This window comes from Leptonotus elevatus, chromosome 20 (assembly GCF_054856555.1).
Source record: "Leptonotus elevatus isolate MCC_2025b chromosome 20, RoL_Lele_1.0, whole genome shotgun sequence".
NCBI lineage: Eukaryota > Metazoa > Chordata > Actinopteri > Syngnathiformes > Syngnathidae > Leptonotus > Leptonotus elevatus.
Window position 1 is genome coordinate 9,216,232 of NC_141258.1, and position 19,520 is coordinate 9,235,751.

A 19,520-nucleotide genomic window follows, 5' to 3' on the forward strand; every position below is an offset into this window, starting at 1 on the left:
TAACAAACATGCTAACAAATACATCAGATTTCTATATTGACATTTCTTTCACTGTTTAACAATTTTGGTCATTTGCTGTTTATTTAGTCACTTGAAAAAAATTATCTGGAAAAAATGTTTACTTTTATCAAAGAAACACAATTAAAATTAGTTTCCCCATCAAAATCTTGTTTTACAAAAAATAAATTATGGCCATTGAGAAATGTAAGTTTTAAAAAGCACTCACTTGTTGCTAACAGCTGCCAATTTTTAAACAATTACAAAAAATGTCATACTGACTGTCCCTCTCAATCCCGCGCTGACACAATTCATTTGTATTTGCTTGACGCAAGGGTACGACAACACTACAATGTTACGTTTTTATGATATAGTATTGAGTCTCTATGATTCCTTAATTCTCCACAGGATGCCGACATTCCCGTATTATTTACCTCCCAGTTAGCATGCGGCTAATAAAAGCTGAGCGATAGTGTTGAGTTCCACACGGGTGAAAAAAAGCAAATAAGTGTTTAGGCCGAGCTGGTTGACATCGGATCCCCGAGCAGGTCGGGTGTTTTTTCAGTCTTCTTGTTCTTCGGATGAAACAGCTGGCCCGCTCAATCGCACATCACCCTCTCGGATAAAAACTCCGGATCCGCTTGGGCACTTTACGAGGACGCCGCAGCTCCGGCGGCCTTGGACAAAATCCCTCGGACCACCCCTTGCATGCTCCCCCACTTCGCTTAACCACATCCCAACCTTTTATGGCGGCAGGATGGGCAACAATAGCGATGTAACCCAACACCAAAAAGTCGGCCTGAGGGGGGCGGAAAGGGACGCTCGTGTTGACCAACAGGTGCCAAGGTAGTATTGTTTAAATTGGATGATTAAAAATTCAGCCATTGGGGTGGATGTTTGAAGGATTCTTTTTAATATACTTTTTTTGTGATGCCTTTGAACATGATTTGAAGAAATGGTTCATGAACATCTCAGTTTAGCATCCTACTCTTCTACGTTGCAGTTTTACATAATTGACAGAATTTCCATGACTTATTTTTAAGCAATTTTTTGTTTTTAGAAATGTGTTCATTCGGTGTTGGTATTTGAGGCCATATGTTTGTAGAATGAAGCACTTTGTGAAGATGTTGACTGCAAGGCTAGCTTCTTGTGCTAGCTGTTAGCTAGTCACTTGTGATTCAAATGTAGCATTTTGTTTAACTTTTGACAAGCAAGACTACAATTTGAATTTCACATGACCACTGTTGAGCATTAAAGTCCATCAGCTAGTAGAATGAAGATGGAGCCGGCTGGTTAGCCTCTTATGCTATCTGCTAGCTAGCCACCGGTGACTTAAAAAGGCAATCTTTTCAATAACTTCTTCTGCGCAAAGGACTATTTGATCTTAAACCACCCGTGTTGAATATTTGCGTCCGACTGGTTGTAGGAAAAAACAGACTGCAGATTTGGACTTTGTCAGCTAACCACAAGCTAGTCTCCTTCTTCGGCTAGCTACCAGCTAATCAGCTGCCATATGCTAACCAGTTGTAATCAAAACGTAGAGTGGTTTATATTTACCATTAGAGTGGTTTTATTGTTTTTCCCGTGATAATTTCAGACCGATTAAGATCACATGATTAAATGTTATTGAAACATTTCCTGTACAGTCAATAAAGGTTTCAAGATGGCCTACCTTTGATGTGGGGCTTCCTTGAGTGTGACAACTCAAGAAAGCCTTACAAGTGAGGTAGTGCTGGGCACTCTTATAAATAAATACATATTTACAGTGGAAACAGAGGCTTTTAAAACTTTTTTTTTGTCAAAACGATGAGTCTGTGAAATGATTGCGTTAGCTTGTGCTAACGGTGTCGTCATCGCGCGCCTTTTTGCACGTGAGCGCGAGTAGCAGCAACATGGGCAGGTGCCACAGGCTACAGAAGAACAGATTGCGGGCGCTGGCACGGTCGCCCTTCCGGTAAAAATTGAAGGCGAGCAGGGTGATGTAAGCGTTGATGGGCAGAGACACAAGAGGGAAGGTCCACGTGGTGATACCCAAAACGGGTGCGGCGGCGGCGAGGCCCCCGAGCGCCGCGCTATGCCGTAGGGCCACGCGCCGGCACAGTGCCGGGTGAGTGACCGACATCATGCGGTAGCCACCGCGCGAGTAGTCCTCCCTCAGGTTCCAGCTGAGAGCGTTGAAATGTGGGAATTGCCAGCTGTACAGGAAACCGCCCAGCAACAGCGCACCTGCAGACAGGAAGAGGCGAGGCTTGGTGTGACCAGACGCTGCTGACTCATTGTTTTGCTACAAGTGTCATATTTTATTATATTATCTTTAACTTATTCAAACCCAAAAATGTATACATTATTTTTTTAATACTTTGTCCTTCACTCCCAAAAACAAATTGACATGTTTTTTGTTTTTTTTATGCTAGAGTATACAGAAGGCTTTGATACAGGTTCTAACATGAAGAGGTTGCTTAAAGCAATGGTAGTTATTACAAAAAACAGCCAGCAGGTGGCAGCAGATTATAAGAGATCAGCCAGGGCCATGTTGCAACAGGTTTGTGAATAATGATGAAACTTAGCTATATTATAATGCTAATTGCTGCGAAACGGAAACAACTTTTTTTCCTGATAAAAGAAGAGACTAATCTTTCATTTGGTAGGTTCCATGTTTTTATAGCAATAGACGCGAATATAATATATAATAATATACGTGGACCTTGCAAAAATCAGTAAAAATTCTGTAAAACAGCCGGGAGCGAAGGGGGTTGCTTCAGTGAAAATGGCTGCGAGTGAATGAGTTAAACAGCAGAAATAAAACACAATTATTGACATTCTCAAATTGGTACCTGGATCCAGGGAGCCCGTGGCAGCCGTCCAGCCCATGACAGGCGGTATGGCGCCCACCACGGCACCTGCCCACGTGTTGGCGATGGTGAGCCTCTTGAGCGGCGTGTAGCAACACGTGTACAGCAAGATGTTGAGGGCGCCAAGGAAGCCCGTCAAAGGGTTGACGGCGTACGTAAGCAGCGCCACGCCGGGCACGCCGCACGCCAGCGCGAATGCGACAGCGTGGAGGGGGCTGAAGATGACGATGATAATGAAGAAAAAGAGGAGCGTCAGGTGCGCTAGTATGCACACACACAAGAGAGTCAGCAGAGCGTCTCCAAACAGGAAGCTCATCTGATAAGAGTTTTAGGCCGGAAACATCAACAACAAGCCTAAGATCAAAACCAGAAGGTAGAAAAAAAGCTTTTAAACCGGATAAAGACCTCCACGTTCTCCTCTTCATCCACTTATCTCCTACTGAAAGCCGTTTCACGTTAGCGGCGTGACGCTTCGTAAATTAGAGAGCGCCGATTCACATCTTGACCAAACAGAGGCGCTTTTTTCTTCAAAATAAAAAGCAAATTGCCTTTTTTTTTTATTTTGGCGGTAGATGCATTAATGTAATTAGTGGTGTTTTATGTGGCCTGAGCGGGCGGGTGAGCAAGAGGGCTGTGGATCAGTACATTTCAAGGAAGGGATGGTGGGAAAGCTTCGCATGGCCACATGGAGGTGGCTTTGATGATGATGTCAGGTGGGTAACGGCAAAACAAATTTTGTTAGCAGCCTGGCCTGACATGGTTTATCCTTTTGACAATGAGCTGGTGGCTGTGCTGGTTTGGGGCTAAAATGAGCACTTGTTCTTTGATTATTATTTTTTTTAAACAAAACAAACACTTGTGAGCCGAGTGGGTGCTTTTGCCATATACAGACCGAAGAACTAGCTCATCAGTGTGAAGTGGGTGTACCCTTTTACACTAGGTTTCGGAACTAAAGCCAAAATTAGCAGTGGTTCAGTTTTTTTTGGACTTTAAAAGCACCAATTTGAACCCATTTCACACTGAGCGAGTAACATTGCCAGTTCGGAAACTAAAGGATTGTGGAAGCTATCAGCTCAGTGTGAAAAGGGTGGAAGTGTTTTCTAGACTGACCACTGAACTAATGCCAAGATTAGCAAAAGTTGTTTCATGTTTTACTGCAAAGACTTCACATTTTGCATAATATGAGTCGCAATGCAAGGTTCGTGGCAAACACAGCAGTCCAGCAAAACCAGAGGCGCGTGCGTACCTGATCTGTCCGCGGACGAGTGGACGGTTCTTGGTTCGGTTCATGTTGGAGTCAAAAGGCACCTCAAAGTACTGCAGAGACAAAGACAAAGTGGATAATTACATGAGATACGCCAACAGAACACGAAGGTGCGTCGTATACATATAGAGTGGAAGAGATGCAACTCTCCCCCTCAAACAGCAGTGAGCGACTGTCACTTAAAGTCGACACAACGCAGCCGTACTCCGGCTCTTCAGGCAACATTTAATTACAATCAAGCGGCATGTCTTCAAGTGTTATTTTTAGTGCTGATAACCCACAGGAAGGGAGGACATGAAAGGTCAAGCTGTAAATTTGTGGAGTTGACTGGTTAAGAGTTTCCTGTTTTACGGTATGTCGTCAAACTGCTTTCCTCGACGAAATGACAAATACTCAAATGCAACTTAAGCAACGTCGGCAATCTATCGCGTCCACGCGGTTCAACGTTGGTTGCAGTCAGACAACATTTATAGGATGATTTCATCTTTGAAGTACCAAAAATTATCAAAATTAAGGATAGACCAATTATCAGCCGGGCCGATTATCAGTGACGATATGTGGCATTTTGACAAATATCGGCATCGTTTTTTTTTTTTATAAATCTATAGGCCGATAAAGCTGGTATCTCTCCTGAGCGGTGAATTCTTGTGAACGTAGCAAATTAGGATTTTCATCAGGATTTATACGTTGTTCACAGACAGCTTTTACTTGTCGCAAAGACATTTCGAACAGATTCAGACAATTTTTCTCAGTCTGCGAAGATCTTTTGAAACCTTTTACGAACCCCGACGAAAACCTAAAATTAGCTACATTTGCAGATGTCGTGTGCATTTGTCACTCAGTAAGATACAGAGAATATATATATATATATATATATATATATATATATATATATATATATAAATTGTGTTGAAATTTTGAAAAACTATATTTACAGTAGAAAACTTAGAGAACCATTTACTTGCTTAGTTTTTAATTTAGTTTAACACGTGCTGATGACCCAGGAAGCTTCCAGGAAGTTTTGTTCTAATATTTTAAACAAAGCTATCTATTCTTTACATGTTAAAAATTAAAAGAAAAAGTGTTTTTGTTGTTTTATTTTGACACAAATATTTTATTTTACTGCAAATGAAAATCGGCTCAAAATTTCGGTTATCGGCCTCCTTGACTTCTAATAATCTATATCGGCCCTGGAAAAACTAATCACTAATCAAAATGTGTTTTTGATCATCTTCTCAAGTGGACACACCCACCAAATTTCACACTTCTGAGTGTTTCGGGGGCTAAATTTTCAAACAATAAAGTGGCATCGGGGTGCTCACCGCTCGCCCTGCTCTCACGTCGAAATGGCCTCAAGGTGGTAGGTGGAGGCTGTTGGGTGGGAGGTGATGCCGGTGATGTGTGTGAGTGTTGTGGGATACAACTCTGTGGAAAAACTACTTATACTGGCGTTTTATGGTCCGCTCTGGAGAACGCTTCAAAGTGCACCCACGGGATTGGCAATGTGTGACTAAAATGCAAACACATGGGGTGCTTAAATACAGGAACTAGCTATTGTGGGTGTATGTGTGCGCGTTTGCTTTCCTCATAACCGCCCAGGACTAATGAAGAAAACAGATCAAGCGAGTGTGAATATCTATGTAAAGAAGCTAATGATGACTCCTCTCTTAAAAGCCGCCGGCTACATGATAAAGCAGACGTTCGATGTACATCAGGGAGCGGACCTTCTTTTTCACAATGTTCGGAATGCGGGAGAACCACCAGTTATTGCGGAAATAGCGGGGGCACTAAAATACATCACACACCCACAATGGTGGTGCTTTTAATGTTCCGTTCCGATCGCACAGCTGCGTACGCGGCCGTGGGACCTGGAGATCGGGGCGGAGGTGTTAATTCTATTTCCTGGGTCAGGAAACGCGTTGGGAGAGAAGCGTCGGAACAGAGCGGCGTTGAAACAGGCCTCGCGCAGGACGGCCGGCAACTCGATGTCTTGCGGACGACAGCAGCGAACCGCCGACCAATCATATTATTGCCACGTGAAAAATAAAAACAATCATGTGTTCAGAATAACAACTGATTAATTTGACTATTTTTTGCCATCATTGACTTATTTTGTAATCTGTTCGTAGGGTGAAAATGGCAGTTCGCACGTAACAAAAACTTCATGCAGCACAGATGTGAAGCAGTTCTCAGACATGACGATGAGTTGCTTGTTGTCATCAGTAAGGCTCTATGGACTATTGAACACATCTTTTAATAATTTACAAATGTATAAACCGAAAAATGCTTCATGCAACACAAACGTCAAATTTGGTAGAAATCGGACAATCTCTCGAGAACAATTGATCTTTGAAGGACACTTAAAGAAATCGCTTCAAATCAAAATGGTGGGATGTGTGTCTTTCTCGGCATGGCTGCTTGAGAATTTTGTGTGTTAAGCACCAGCTCAACAGCAGTTCACAGGCAACACAAATTTTAACAACTGTAATACTGTAAACCAAACAGTTTAGTCAAGTGTGTCAGAGCAGAGCAAAATCTTGTGTGCGTCAATGCAAATAAAGAAAATAGATATAACAAAACATTCTGAGGATGTCAAAGAAAAGTGTTCTCGATTGAACACGATCAATACGAAGAGAACGTCCATCCACCATCTTTGCTGTCCCCTTCACTTTTGTCCACTTATGGAGTTTTATTTCGTCTTTAAAGCCAACCGAGCCCATTTGGTTCGCATCAGCCAGCCCAGCCCATTTTCATTATTTCCGCCCGACACCCCGTGTGTGTTACAGTGTGACAACGCTGGAATATTTGCCCAATTTGCATGTTGGCTATTTCAATCACTAACTTTGATATGTATTATTAAATGATTCAGGAACACGTTATTACCCCAGCTACTGCTAGAAGAAGAAAAAAAAGACACCGCTGTTGTGGTCTATGCGCACTTAACAGTAAATTAGTGCATACAGTTTAATTACAACCAATGAATTAGTCTTAAAAAAAGCCAACAAAACAATTACGTAAGCAAAAAAAGATGAAGTGGAGTGTGTTCTTTTATAACGCACGCCCGCGCACGTACTACACAAGCGTAATGACAATTACGTCGCAGGCGAGGACAGAAACCAGGCGACGCGGGAAGTTAAAAGAAGATCAGAAGATCCTTTGAGCTATTAAGGCTGAACGTGATCCAAGACCGTGCAGCAGAGGTCCATTGATAACAGACTGCAACGACAGCCTCTTCCTACACACACTTGACACAAAAGCTTTGAAGATAATAAGGATGTTCCTGAAAATTCCACAATCGGGGAATCGGAAAACTGAAGTCAATGAGAGACTGTGTTGTGAAGCCAAAATGCCAAAGAAACCACAAAACTAGTTAAAACTGGGAGATTATTCACTTTGATTGACTAATTCACGTTTATTTGTTATTTACTCTTGAAAAAGCAGTGATTTATAAAATATCATAAGAGACCATTACGTATTACGGACCAGCCTATCCATTCAGTTTGATGGAACATTTTATGATGTTAAATCGTTCAACAATGAAAATGTTAATTAATTACGGCTCGTGTTTACACACAGTACAAGTGATGACAAAAGTGACAATATTTTTTTTTCCCCCAGAGGAAGCATTATTTCTGTTGATACTTTAATGAAAAAAACTTTCATTGCATTTATTGTATATGATATTAAAGTCAGCCTGTGTGTGTGCAAGAAAACAGACAAAACAGCCAAGCAGCTGGAAGGCTTTGACTCCCAGAAGCATCCGCCAGTCCAAACACGGCGCTCCTCTCCACTCGTTTGAAGCAAGCCCAGGTGTTCGGGCCTACAGTAAACACGCCAATGGGACAGCGTCGACGCTTGTCAGGACATCACCTGTTTGCTGAGCCAAATCGACTGGAGAAAAGTGGCGGCGCTCTCAAAGGGCTTCGTTCAAGGCTTCGACTGAGAGTGGGCCCTCTGATCGGCCACTCCGCAAACAAGCACCAGAGAGATTTACTCAGATTAAGCTCTCGTCACAAATCGCTTCAATGCTTTTGACGGGCGAGAACACGATGAAACTAAACAGACACTCATCGCAAACGGCGGAGAACAAGGTTGCATGGAGGCGATTTTGAAAGGGCACTGCTGTTGAATGAAAATGTTTGGGTGATCAAACAGATCTGCACTCGGGCTGGGTGATATGACCCAAAAATAAAATCCATATTTATTTTTTCAGTCATTCAGGACAATTACAATTTTAATCGATTTTAATCTAATAAACCTAACAAAAAAATATTTAAAGGTTTCATTTATTCAAAAATAATTCCTGTGCAAAATGTTCAGACCACAAAAATGTATACCGATTCTAAATCAGTTTTAACATTAACTTAACATGAATATTATATATATTGTGTATGTAATGTATATATACTAAGTAGTTGGTAGCTATTAGAAACATGTCTTGTAAACCAGCCATCATTCTGCCACTCACAATAATCTGGAACTAACAGAACAACAGCTATTAATAATTCAGACGACAATAATTAATTTCACGATATAGCAAATTTTCAACGATTTGATTTTCAAAATGACGATTAATCAAATTAATTTGATTTATTACCCATTTAAATTTAAATTTAAGATGCAAATCTTGAAGAACAGGCCCTCGCACCATCTTATCCATGGCAAATCCTCAAAATGGTCACTATACATTGACGCAATGCTAGGCAAAAAAAACCCTAAACTTTGCAATTCATTTGAATGAGCTCTGGACAGCAACTAAGAGGTCATTTGTACTGCCTGGAGGTATAAACATTGGGAAAACCAAGCGTTAACTTAATTTCCTGCAAGGAGAAATGGCATAAAATTGGAATGCGGTGTACAAGGTCTTCCAACTAACAGCATTTATATACTGAAGCAACTCGCCAATTTAAAATATCAATTATTTCAGTATGTCAATTTAAAAAGTGAAGTTATAAATATAGAGATTAATTCAACACAATGGAACGGTTTTCAGAGGCATATTCCTAGCCAATTGGAGTCAATCCAAGATGTTCAAATTTACTGAGATGCACCTGTAACATGACTGTAACATGTCAAGGTTGACAGCCAGTCAGCGTAGACTGTACAATAATATCACTGGATTACACACCACATCCTGCTTCACTACGACATTATTTTTGCGACTGTTCCGCCTTTTGTCAAGAGTGTGACGCCCGTGTCACTCGCGGACGTCCCGACAGAGTGGCAGTGCCGTCTCGGCGAGAATCATTTTTGACAAACGCTTGACAGCTCATTTCGAGTTGCCGCTGGGAAACTAAATGCTCGCTGTCCCCCCTGGTGGACACGCTGACAGGACGAAGACTTTGCACCATCACCTTGTGTCGGATCCATTAAATATAAAACTCATGGGTAAATCACTGGGGTCTGCGGACAGTCTAGAGCAGTACCATCCTCCCTACAGTCAACAATTAAAAAAAGATATCTGCTGCGTTCCCTCACCCCGTCTTGTTCATATTTAAAAGGAGCCGTCCGTGAGGCATTTCATTTGCAATCCTCTCTGACATGCGTCCAGAGAGATGCAGCTGCATATGGAACATCTAAACACTCAGCTGCACCCGAGACAGTTGATAAGAGCTTTTCATACTGCACATCACATACACCTGCGTGGTTATCAGCGAGGTTTATTTGCATTAAAACATACACATTCTTCAACAGTGTGATCTGACGCGTTGGTGATACCATACGGGTCCAAAATCAAAACGCCCTTGTTTGCCAGGCTGAGACCAGAGAAACTCAAGAGAGGTGAAGGAATTTGGTCCTCTGGCATGGCCCTCGTGTTTGGACTGGAGTGAAAAAGGGAGCGCATCAGCAGCAACATATGTCAAGTTTGTGCCGCAAAATGATGCCAAGCCACGTTCCACAAATCCAGCCCAATAATAGTCCAAATCACGAGACTGCCAAATAACTGAGCTGAGTAATTGCCGTTTGTATTTTGACGGACTATCACAAGTTATGATTTAAGATCTGTCATGGTCATAATCTAATAAAACCTGGTAGTTTCCAACCGTTTACTCTTGAATTTTAGATGGCTAGATACCGGCTGGCCCCAAATACTTAAAAAGGACGAAATTGTCCTTTGAAAAAAATGACAATCCTTAAATTCTGCCGCTCAAATATCAGTAATTAAGCCACAGACAAACTCCATAGGAAAACATTTGACAAATTTGTAAGTATCGTTAGCAAGAGATCGGCATGAACTATCAGCAACCAGGTCAAAATCCGATTGATAGTCTAAAAAGTCTTGCGGTTTTCCACTCCCAATTTCACCAATGTCAACTTCATGCGAGCAATAATACCCCAATTGACTTTACCGTAAACCACGCCCACATGACCTAGTAAACCAATCAAGGCGCAAGACGCCACGTCTGCGTCGGCACGTGAGTTTTGCTGCGGACAAACAAAGCGATCCAGCTCCCGGCTTGTGTAAGAGAGGTAACCGTTATCCCCATCGACTAGAATGAGGTGTCCGCCAAACACTGTCCGGGTTTATTCCTTTCCCTAAACCCTCAAACAACTACGAAAAAATTTCTTTGCTGGATCAAACTTTGTGGAAGACCACACGACCAGTTGAATCCCTCCAAAATTACGAGAAAATACTACGTCTGCACTAAGGTAATGTTCTCCGTTGTTGTTTTTAGCCAAAGGCTAACAATAGATCCGGGTAGCTAACCGTCCACGCGTTTCTTGACTTACTATTTACTATTAATGCCAACAAAACCTTGAAACTATGAGGTAATATAAATTGATTCTTAGACCGGAACAATGTCCAAAAACTCGAAGAGAGTGCGGCGACTCTGTCTTTTTCTGACTTTTGTAGTAGCAGACAGCGATGTGTATTTCCTTTGTTTTTGGGCACCCTTCACAAAAAAAAAAATTAAAGCCCCCTCTGCTTGCTTCAAAGAGAAATATCCACGTCCTGAAAATACCTGACCAAGAAATCACAAGAAAGATCTGACAACTTGTGTATGCACTTTAGCTCACCTTGACCGGTTAAATGTCGGAGGGGGCTGCTCGTCGCATTTAGTGGGCGGGGAGGGCGTGCCACGGAAAGGTCAATTGTCATATGCATAGTCTGGGACTCTGGGTGGACAATTTTTTCCCAACAGAAAAACTGAAATGGATATGTTGAAATTCAAGTTTGCATGCTTTGCAAGGACTATTCATAGTGCAATTGAACTGACAAAAGTAATGAGAAGACACGCTCGGTACGCGTAACAAACGGCGACATAATTTATTCCCCGTGGTCGTCAACATAACACAAAAATAGACGTTTTATTATTTTAAGACTCCCTCCAAAAACTTTCCTTTAAGTGATTGACTGCATATAAAACAAAGCCTCTTGATCAAATAGCGAAAAAAAAAGACTAATTTCTAATTTTAGCCACTTTTTTCCCTACAAAATCCTCCCAACTGTATTTTCACCAGTTAAGCAAGCGATCATCAGCGGAGCAGCGATTCAAACACGTCACTGTGTCTTGTACTCTTGCTCTTAATCGAGAGTGCGCCAGCTGAACCGCTGCCAACGCCTTTATGCCAAATCGGAGCGTTGCAGTCGCTAACGGCGGCGGTCAGGAGGTCGGAGAAGCTGCCCGGGCCCATAGCAACTGTGTCATATTTCGAGGGATTTTATTGGCTTGATATGAAAGGTGCGTTACGAACAAATCATTATTGGGCCTAGGACAAAATAAATGTTATTTGGTGTATCAGTCAACCCACTTTGCTTTTAACTAAAACCACAGCGCAGCAGACCGCTTCAAAGCCGCTATTATTACAGTTGAAGGGGCTTCCTCTGCCCACTCAATCACTAATTACAGGGGAACATTTAAGAGATAATAGGTGCACACGAGCAGGAAAACGAGTATCATGCGTGTGGCAGACCACAACATACAGTAAGATCTTATCACAAACGCACACAGTGCAACTACTACATCCTCAGAATCTGGTTAAGCTACACAAAGAAAGCGTTCCGCACCCTCCTGTACGCACACGCTCACGAATCATGCAAAGTGATTAAAGCTGAGTGGGAGTACAATGAAGACCAGGCAGCCTCTACTCGAATAACCACGGATGTGTGTGGCGATGGAGGCATGTAGGCAGGCAGGTAAATGACCCTGGAGATGTATCCACATGGGTAAAAAAGAAAAAAGATGCCAGGTTATTTTTAAACAGGAGCTGGGGTGAAAATGTATGCATATGTAAAAAGAGAACAAAGGCTAATTGTATAAATGGAGCGCGGCGAACAAACAGAGGTGCGACGCACTTTGATTTCCAGATGTGAAATGCTTGAAATGAGCGTGCGCTGTTGTCTCGCGGGCATCACTTGCACGAGCAGGTCTACTTTGGCCAATTATTCACACGTTTTAGCGCCGCCACTTCCCTGAGGCCGAACTGTCTTCAAATAGAGCGGGGCCAAAGTTGAAATTCAACGGTACGCAAATGCGTACATAAAATCAAGATGGCCTAAATATCAGCCTTGCGTGAAAATCATCCTTTATCTACGGTAAAATCAAACGTGTCCGCAACTTTCGAACCATGAAGGAGCTTTAGCTCAGTGCTTTTGTTTCGGCATGATTGGCACAAACATACAAAAATGACTGCTGTCACTATTGAATATTTTTAGAATCATTAAATCAATCTATTAATCGGCTAATCGGATTCATTCTAATTTTGCCTTAAAGTGTATTAAAAAGCATGTTTTCCCCCTATTTAATGTTTATTAACCAGTAATTGGTGTTTTTTCTCTCTTCGTGTTTCGTATTCATACAAGGGGGATGGATGTTCTATGTTACTAGTTCGGTCATTGTTTTCCAAAATAAAAACAGATGTTTGCAAGTATTATTTTGATTAAACACAGAATAATCGGTTTTCTTTCATAAAGGACTACAGAAATCAGTGAACAATTACTGATGATATTCTCAAATCAGAATGGCTCCAAATGATTACTCCATTCCCAAAAAGTTGAGACACTATACAAATTGTGAATAAAAACTGAGAAAATTTATACTTTTAAGGGACAAATATGATGATACATGGTGTCAACAAATCTAAAAAAAGTTGTTAAAATTTGGCACTTCCACATAATTGCATTCAGTTTTTATTCACAGTTTGTCCCAACTTTTTTTGGAATTGGGTTTGTATTTGCCGATTAATTTGATAATTACTCGATTAATTTTGACAGCTCTATACAAAATAGATCCCGTCTGAATATAGAAGCAGATTTGCTCATGGTTCCGTACCTTTGTCATATTAACCAATTTGATTGAGTGATGTGATAGGATTAGAAATAAAAACTAGTGAAAACAGTGAATCATCTAACCTAATGACAAGCAAAGCATTTTTCTGTGACACATCAAAACAACCTAGAAGGACTCCACAATGCCATCTCAAAACGCTGACACAAGCAGTAAAACATGACGCCAATCTGTCAAACGGCACCTTCATTCTTTCATTACCCGCTGAAAACACAGCAAAGACAACAAACGCATCACGACGCGTTCCACTTTGCTTATGGGCATTTACTCAGCTGTTGCCAAAAACAGCGGCAGAAGTGCAGAAAGGTTCACCGACGTCAGGCGGCGTTCAGCTGGGCGCTTCCCCCTTCTGACTCAAGTCTGGCTTGTGTCGGCATTTCAGACGCGAGGCCCGCAATCACAGTGTTTTGTCCTCAACTAAAAGGCCAACCGCCGAGGCGGGACCGCAGGGCCTCCACCTGTCTGTAAAGCTTTTCAGTGCAAGCTGACAAGCTCGTGCCAGGAAATAATGACACGTTGAGGTCATCTTCAGTGACATAACATTTGTTTATGAGGAAAAGACAAGATTCTTGAACGGCACATCACAAGACTTATTTACAAACTAATTTCTAATATTTGCTCCATAAAATGTTATTAATTTATACTTGTATTTAATTATTTGTAATTTAATATAAATGTTTTAAGTTACATATTTATTTATTATTTTATTTATTTATTTTAAAGCAGTTAAATCGTAGAATTCATGAACATCTTGCCCATGTGGTCCAATTAGCAGCGGACTTGCTAGTATGCTAATGCAGCTAACCTTTTTTCCCTTGCTGTGGGCACTTACCAGGCGGATGCATTTTTTGTCTTTATCAGAGCAAAGCATCTGTCTGCCATTGGAGGCTGCGGGAGATTTGCGCAGTTCAAATGGACACAAGACAAGAAGGCTTTAAATAAATTAAGCCTAAAACAAGGCGGCCTCGTTAAAGATTCATCCGCGATGGGAGGGAGGCCGTCGAGGAGTCCTCTTTGCGTGGCAATTAAAACAAAATAAAAGGACTCTCCAAGCGTCCTCAATGAAGCCGCGAGCATCAAAGGCGCTCGTGTCAAAGATCAACACGCTCTTTTGTTTTAGCTAAGCTCGAGGAAAACAACATCTTAAGCGCGGCATCTGTGCTAGGAAGCGAACGCCTTGGAATTGAAACAGCCGTTTGGCGAACGCGTCACATGTTCTTGACCTTTAAAGCTCCCCGAGCTTTAAGCCATAAGACAAGATGGCCGCCGCTTCAAGCAACAACACACAACGATGGGGTAATTACAATCTGGAGGCCATTTTGAGAAATTGTATGAAACTGGTGACTGATTGCCTGTTGTTTGTTGGTCCCCAAAGTAGACCCAACAGGTTCCAGTTGCCACGGCGACACTCTTTCACAGTGACAATGCCATTGGCGATAACGGCGGGCACTTTCGAGATGAATTGGTGTCATTACACGACGACGACCAACGGTAATACCAGTCGTCATTATTGTGCATTGTTAAAGGCAGCACTGGGTACATTTGTACAATCATCATGAGATCCTTCAGAGAAAAAAAAATCAGCACTCGCAATGACACGGCTTCATACAAAGTAGTTCATGTGCATAATATTTGGATTTGTGTAGCTACCTGCATAGGATAGCCTCCTTAAATATGACCAGCATTAGTTTGGGTGAGAATATACACACATTTTAAAGAAATTTTGCTATGAAGAAATACCAAGATCTTCATTTTGGAAAATCAAATCCAAAAAGTTTTAAGGAATTGCTCTGAAGAAACGACTCCCAATCAAGACGAGGGCCCTGCTCCAAAATGCAAACAAACAGGAGGGTAAATAATGCATGTCTGAACAGGACACAGTTTAAAGTGGCCAGGCGGGGGAGAGGGGTGGGGGGGGGGCGTATTGCGGGGGCTTACTCGTGCGTGCCAGCCTCTCGGCGGGAGACGGCGCTCAGACACAAAAGAAAACATGAAAACAGAAATGACACAAGACGAGCCCGCTCCAACGCGCACCAAAGCAAACACGGCGAGGCAGACTCGGGTTGGAATTACACGGCGGGGGTGTGCCCTTACACGTCCTCAACCGGGGGGCTATTAGGCACCGGCTTGAAACTCTGGTCTGACTCAATTATCCAATTATCTCGCGCGGTGGCCAGACTGCGAGGTGACGACGGCCGGAACACCTGCAGCGGCCAAACGCGCTTGTGTGGGGGCTCCACACCAACCCGAGCCGTGAGATTCTTTCCACTCATGAACAGAGAAGCTCTGTGGCCGCGCCAAAGCATTACAGATGGATTCTTGATAGCTACAATTGTCCTTGGTGGGGGAAAAAAAAAACATGGGGAAAAACAACCCAAAACATTATCATGACAAAATGTTATAACAAGTAAAAATGTAAAGTTAAACACCAGAATGATCACTGTAAAGAGCAAAACAAAACATGGGTGACGTTATTTGACTGCTGTGTCAAAGCAGTAATTAGCAGCGACTCAGCGATGAGGGGATGAGATCACTCACGACACAAACACTTTGAAAATCATATTCCAATGTACGGCGCCAACACAGCAGCGGTGCAAGGCGGCTTCGTTATTAGCATTCGACGAGACTGTCATTTGACCTTCATAAAACATATTGTACAATGGAAAGATCTGAAGTCAAAAACAAAACAATTTTCCAAAAAAATAAGCCTTTTAATCGCATAAAACTAGCAGCTGTCACCAAGCTTTTTTTGCAACACGAACCGGTTACACAATAATTTAAGACATATTTTGATGGAATGGCAAACAAGCATGACAACCATTACGATGAGTATTTTGAGGGATTCGTGGATGAGGATTGATCAGAAGTAACGCAAGTACATTGTTAAACACAAAGTGGCATCGAACCCATTGATCCTGACATTATGCTTGTTTTCAAAAACTAAAACATGCAAGTCCACGTACATGGCTTATTAAATCAATGATTCCTTTGATCGGTTACTTGCATAAATCTAGCAAATGTAAAGCTATCACATCCCACTCTTCACAAAAATTTAATAAATAAATAACCTGACTCTCCCTTTTTTTTTCTAGAGTAAAGAGAGGTACGTGATGGTGCCACTTCAGTTGTCCTGCTGCAGTTTCATTTGTTACAGGCTACATTTAAAGCGGCTCAATGTAGACATTTGCCCAAAACTATCTTTGCAATATCCTTTTTATTTGACCATTTATGACTCAAACATCTTCGAATTAGCAGATTAACACCTTAGCTGTTCACAATGTGTACTAATGCAAGCCTCTGGCCAATAGTTTTCAGGCTAGATTCGGGTTTGAATTTCCCACCCTCCGTCTGCAGATGTGACGTTATGCGCACATTGTGTACGGAAAGAAGGGAGTGTGCAGCTTCATTTTTTTGGGCCACGTGCCACGAAATTCAATTTTCTGCATTGAGTGAAATATGGGGCAAGACCGTTTGAAAAACATGCAGCTGCATGTTAAAATGTCAGTAACGACAAACTGCTACTGTAAAAAGAGTTCTATTTGAGTCAATCTTGTGCAATGTTCAAGAAAATGTGTTTTTGAAAAATACATTTCTCATCACAGTTGCGAGATCTGAATGCCCATATTGGCAGCAAAAACATTTCCAAATGGTGGGACAGTATCAACTGTGTGTATGGACACGGCACCAAAACACAATACACAAGCTCACCTGGTTAATAGAATTGGCGGCACTGGATGCGAGTCCTGTCCCCAGGCATGTTGCCAAAAAGATGGCAGGGTCAAAGGGCACCGGCGCCATGGCATAACCAGCAGCCGCCGTCGTCACTACAAGTGCTGAAATGGACAGCAAGTAGACATTGCACGTGGTGAACATTCATTTCTGAGTGTTTGGCCGTCTGCACATTCTTACCTGTGAGTTTGAATTTGGCGAGTCGGGCATAGATGTCGGGCAGGTCAGACGCTTCCACTTTCAGCTGCTTCCACTGTCCGCCCAGACGCGCCTCTCGGCCCTCGTCCGTCTCCACAATCATGTGTGGCGTCTCATCTGACGTGCGCACAGTGCTGGATGTTTCCTGAGCCACCTCCGTGGTGGAGGATACTTCCTCCGCCGCGGGTTCGATGGTTGGAATTCTCTGGACCTGTCTCTCCTCACTGTCATTCTCGTCCATGTCCGCAATCACTGCCACCTGCTTGGGGGCGGCACGCTGCTGAAGCTCACCCAGGTTCTTTGACACATACTGACAGGAACGAGGAAGAAAAAGCCATCAATATTTATGTTTAATCTTTTTTTAATCAACAACCACATACAGGAAAAAAAGTTTAGTTGAGTAAACAAAAAACAAAACATGAAATTATATGAAATGAAAATGCATCCACAAATAATCAAAAAACATAAAAGATCAACTAAATAAACATTTAATTACTGTACGAAAAACATATAGAACGTAAAAATAATATAAAAGGTGACAAAAGTAAAGCAATAATGAACCTTGTTTAAAAATAAAAAATACACAAAAGTATGCATAAAAAAGGTGACAAATTAATAATGATTGAGCCTCGTGAAAGAGTTACCTGACGTTTGAGGAAGTTGAGGTGCTGATAGGTCATCCAGTGTGACGGATGTCTTCTGTGCAGCAGGACAAGGCTCCGAGCTGTCTGCTTGCATTGGGGACCGCATCCCACCAGTTTCTGCTTTATGCTTACACCAAACAAACCTACGAGACAAACAAAAAAAATACAAAGTTCTTATACTAGGGGTTTATTTGTAGGGACAATCTTTTTTAAACTACCGTTTTGCGGCTTCCGTAAAAAACATATTTTCACATTATCCATTCTGTGAGGGGGAAAAGGGTGTTTTTCTATTTCTGTGTACGTTGATGCATGTTTGTGGGAAACAGAAAGGAGAATTAAGCAATTCATAGAAGGGGGGGGGGTTATTTTGAATAATGCCATTATAATCTAATTTTTTAATAAACAAATGGGGATAAATAACCTTAAATCAGAGTATTTTGTTGTGAGCTATTATCAGTTAAGTCAACTGGCATCGCATAATAAACATATTTATATTGATAAAACAATTCATGGTGGCAGTAGCTCATCTGACAAGACTTGTTGTTGTTTGTTTTACACCGAATGTCAAACGGTAACTAGTTGCTGAAGAGATGTTATTCTGCTTCTTGGCACTGGCCACAACCACACAGCTAGCAAGAAGTACTGACAGCACTGTTTGCTTTCACATAGACACCTCTCCTTAAATGCACGCATGCTTCCATTCATGCGATATGATTGTCTGTGTGGTGCTAAATCCAAATATAGAATATATAATTTAGTATGGCTAGTCAAAATTGAGTTGGAAAATAGCAGAAAAGCATACCATAGCTTACTTAGCGCTACTTATGAACCACAAACAGCAGTAGGACCCTGTCACTGCTACAGACCAGTGTTTATTTAATAAATATCAGTCCCTGCAGAAGCGGACAATCTCATCATAAAGGTCAAGTCACAGAGTAGCAAAGCATTCTTCATTGGGTAACTGTACACGCCTAGCTTTAGCTACCTAGCTGGCGTCCTCGCGCTCGTTGTTTTTAAGCGTACGCGAAATAACAACAACAACAATGAGCAACATGCAGCCGTACAGTCCGCGTTTAAGAGCCGTTACCTGTTAGCCGACTACATTGCGTCTTATACATGTTCTTTGGTCAAAAAAGCTGGCTTTCTTCTCGGTCTCCTTCACATTCAGTGAGCCGCCATTCTGACCTCGGGATGTAGCAGTGGCGACTATTTCCGGGGCACGCGACGTCACGTGACCAAAAGCGTAAAAATAATCATTTAAAACATACAAAACGTGAAATACAACGTTATTTTGTGTGTTCGTTTTTTTTTTTTTTTACTAATAAATTAAATTACAATAAAATTGCTGTAAAGCCCCTACTTGATGCACATTCTTTCACATATATTCACTCCTGCTGGAGGAAGAGCATGCAGGCTTTTATTGCCATTTGAGCATGAGGTGGACGTCAACAACAGATGGGCGAGATGGAGTGGAAAACCTTTAACAATGGAAAGTTTGTGGTCACTTTTATCCCAAGAGGTTTTTTACATTTATGTAACCTACCGG

At 41.9% G+C, this 19,520-nt stretch overlaps 1 protein-coding gene across 1 annotated transcript; it reads right to left on the reverse strand.

Moving 5' to 3' along the window:
- Positions 1 to 887: 887 nt before the first annotated feature.
- cox10 (cytochrome c oxidase assembly factor heme A:farnesyltransferase COX10) lies at positions 888 to 19,175 on the reverse strand. Its single transcript, XM_086064613.1, has 7 exons — positions 19,062 to 19,175; positions 17,975 to 18,117; positions 17,313 to 17,640; positions 17,112 to 17,236; positions 4,096 to 4,166; positions 2,832 to 3,064; positions 888 to 2,223 (listed from the first exon to the last, which is right to left on the reverse strand). Exons 1-7 carry the CDS (start codon positions 19,090 to 19,092, stop codon positions 1,826 to 1,828), a joined length of 1,329 nt encoding a protein of 442 aa, XP_085920739.1. The 5' UTR covers positions 19,093 to 19,175; the 3' UTR covers positions 888 to 1,825.
- Between the last annotated feature and the right edge of the window lie 345 nt (positions 19,176 to 19,520).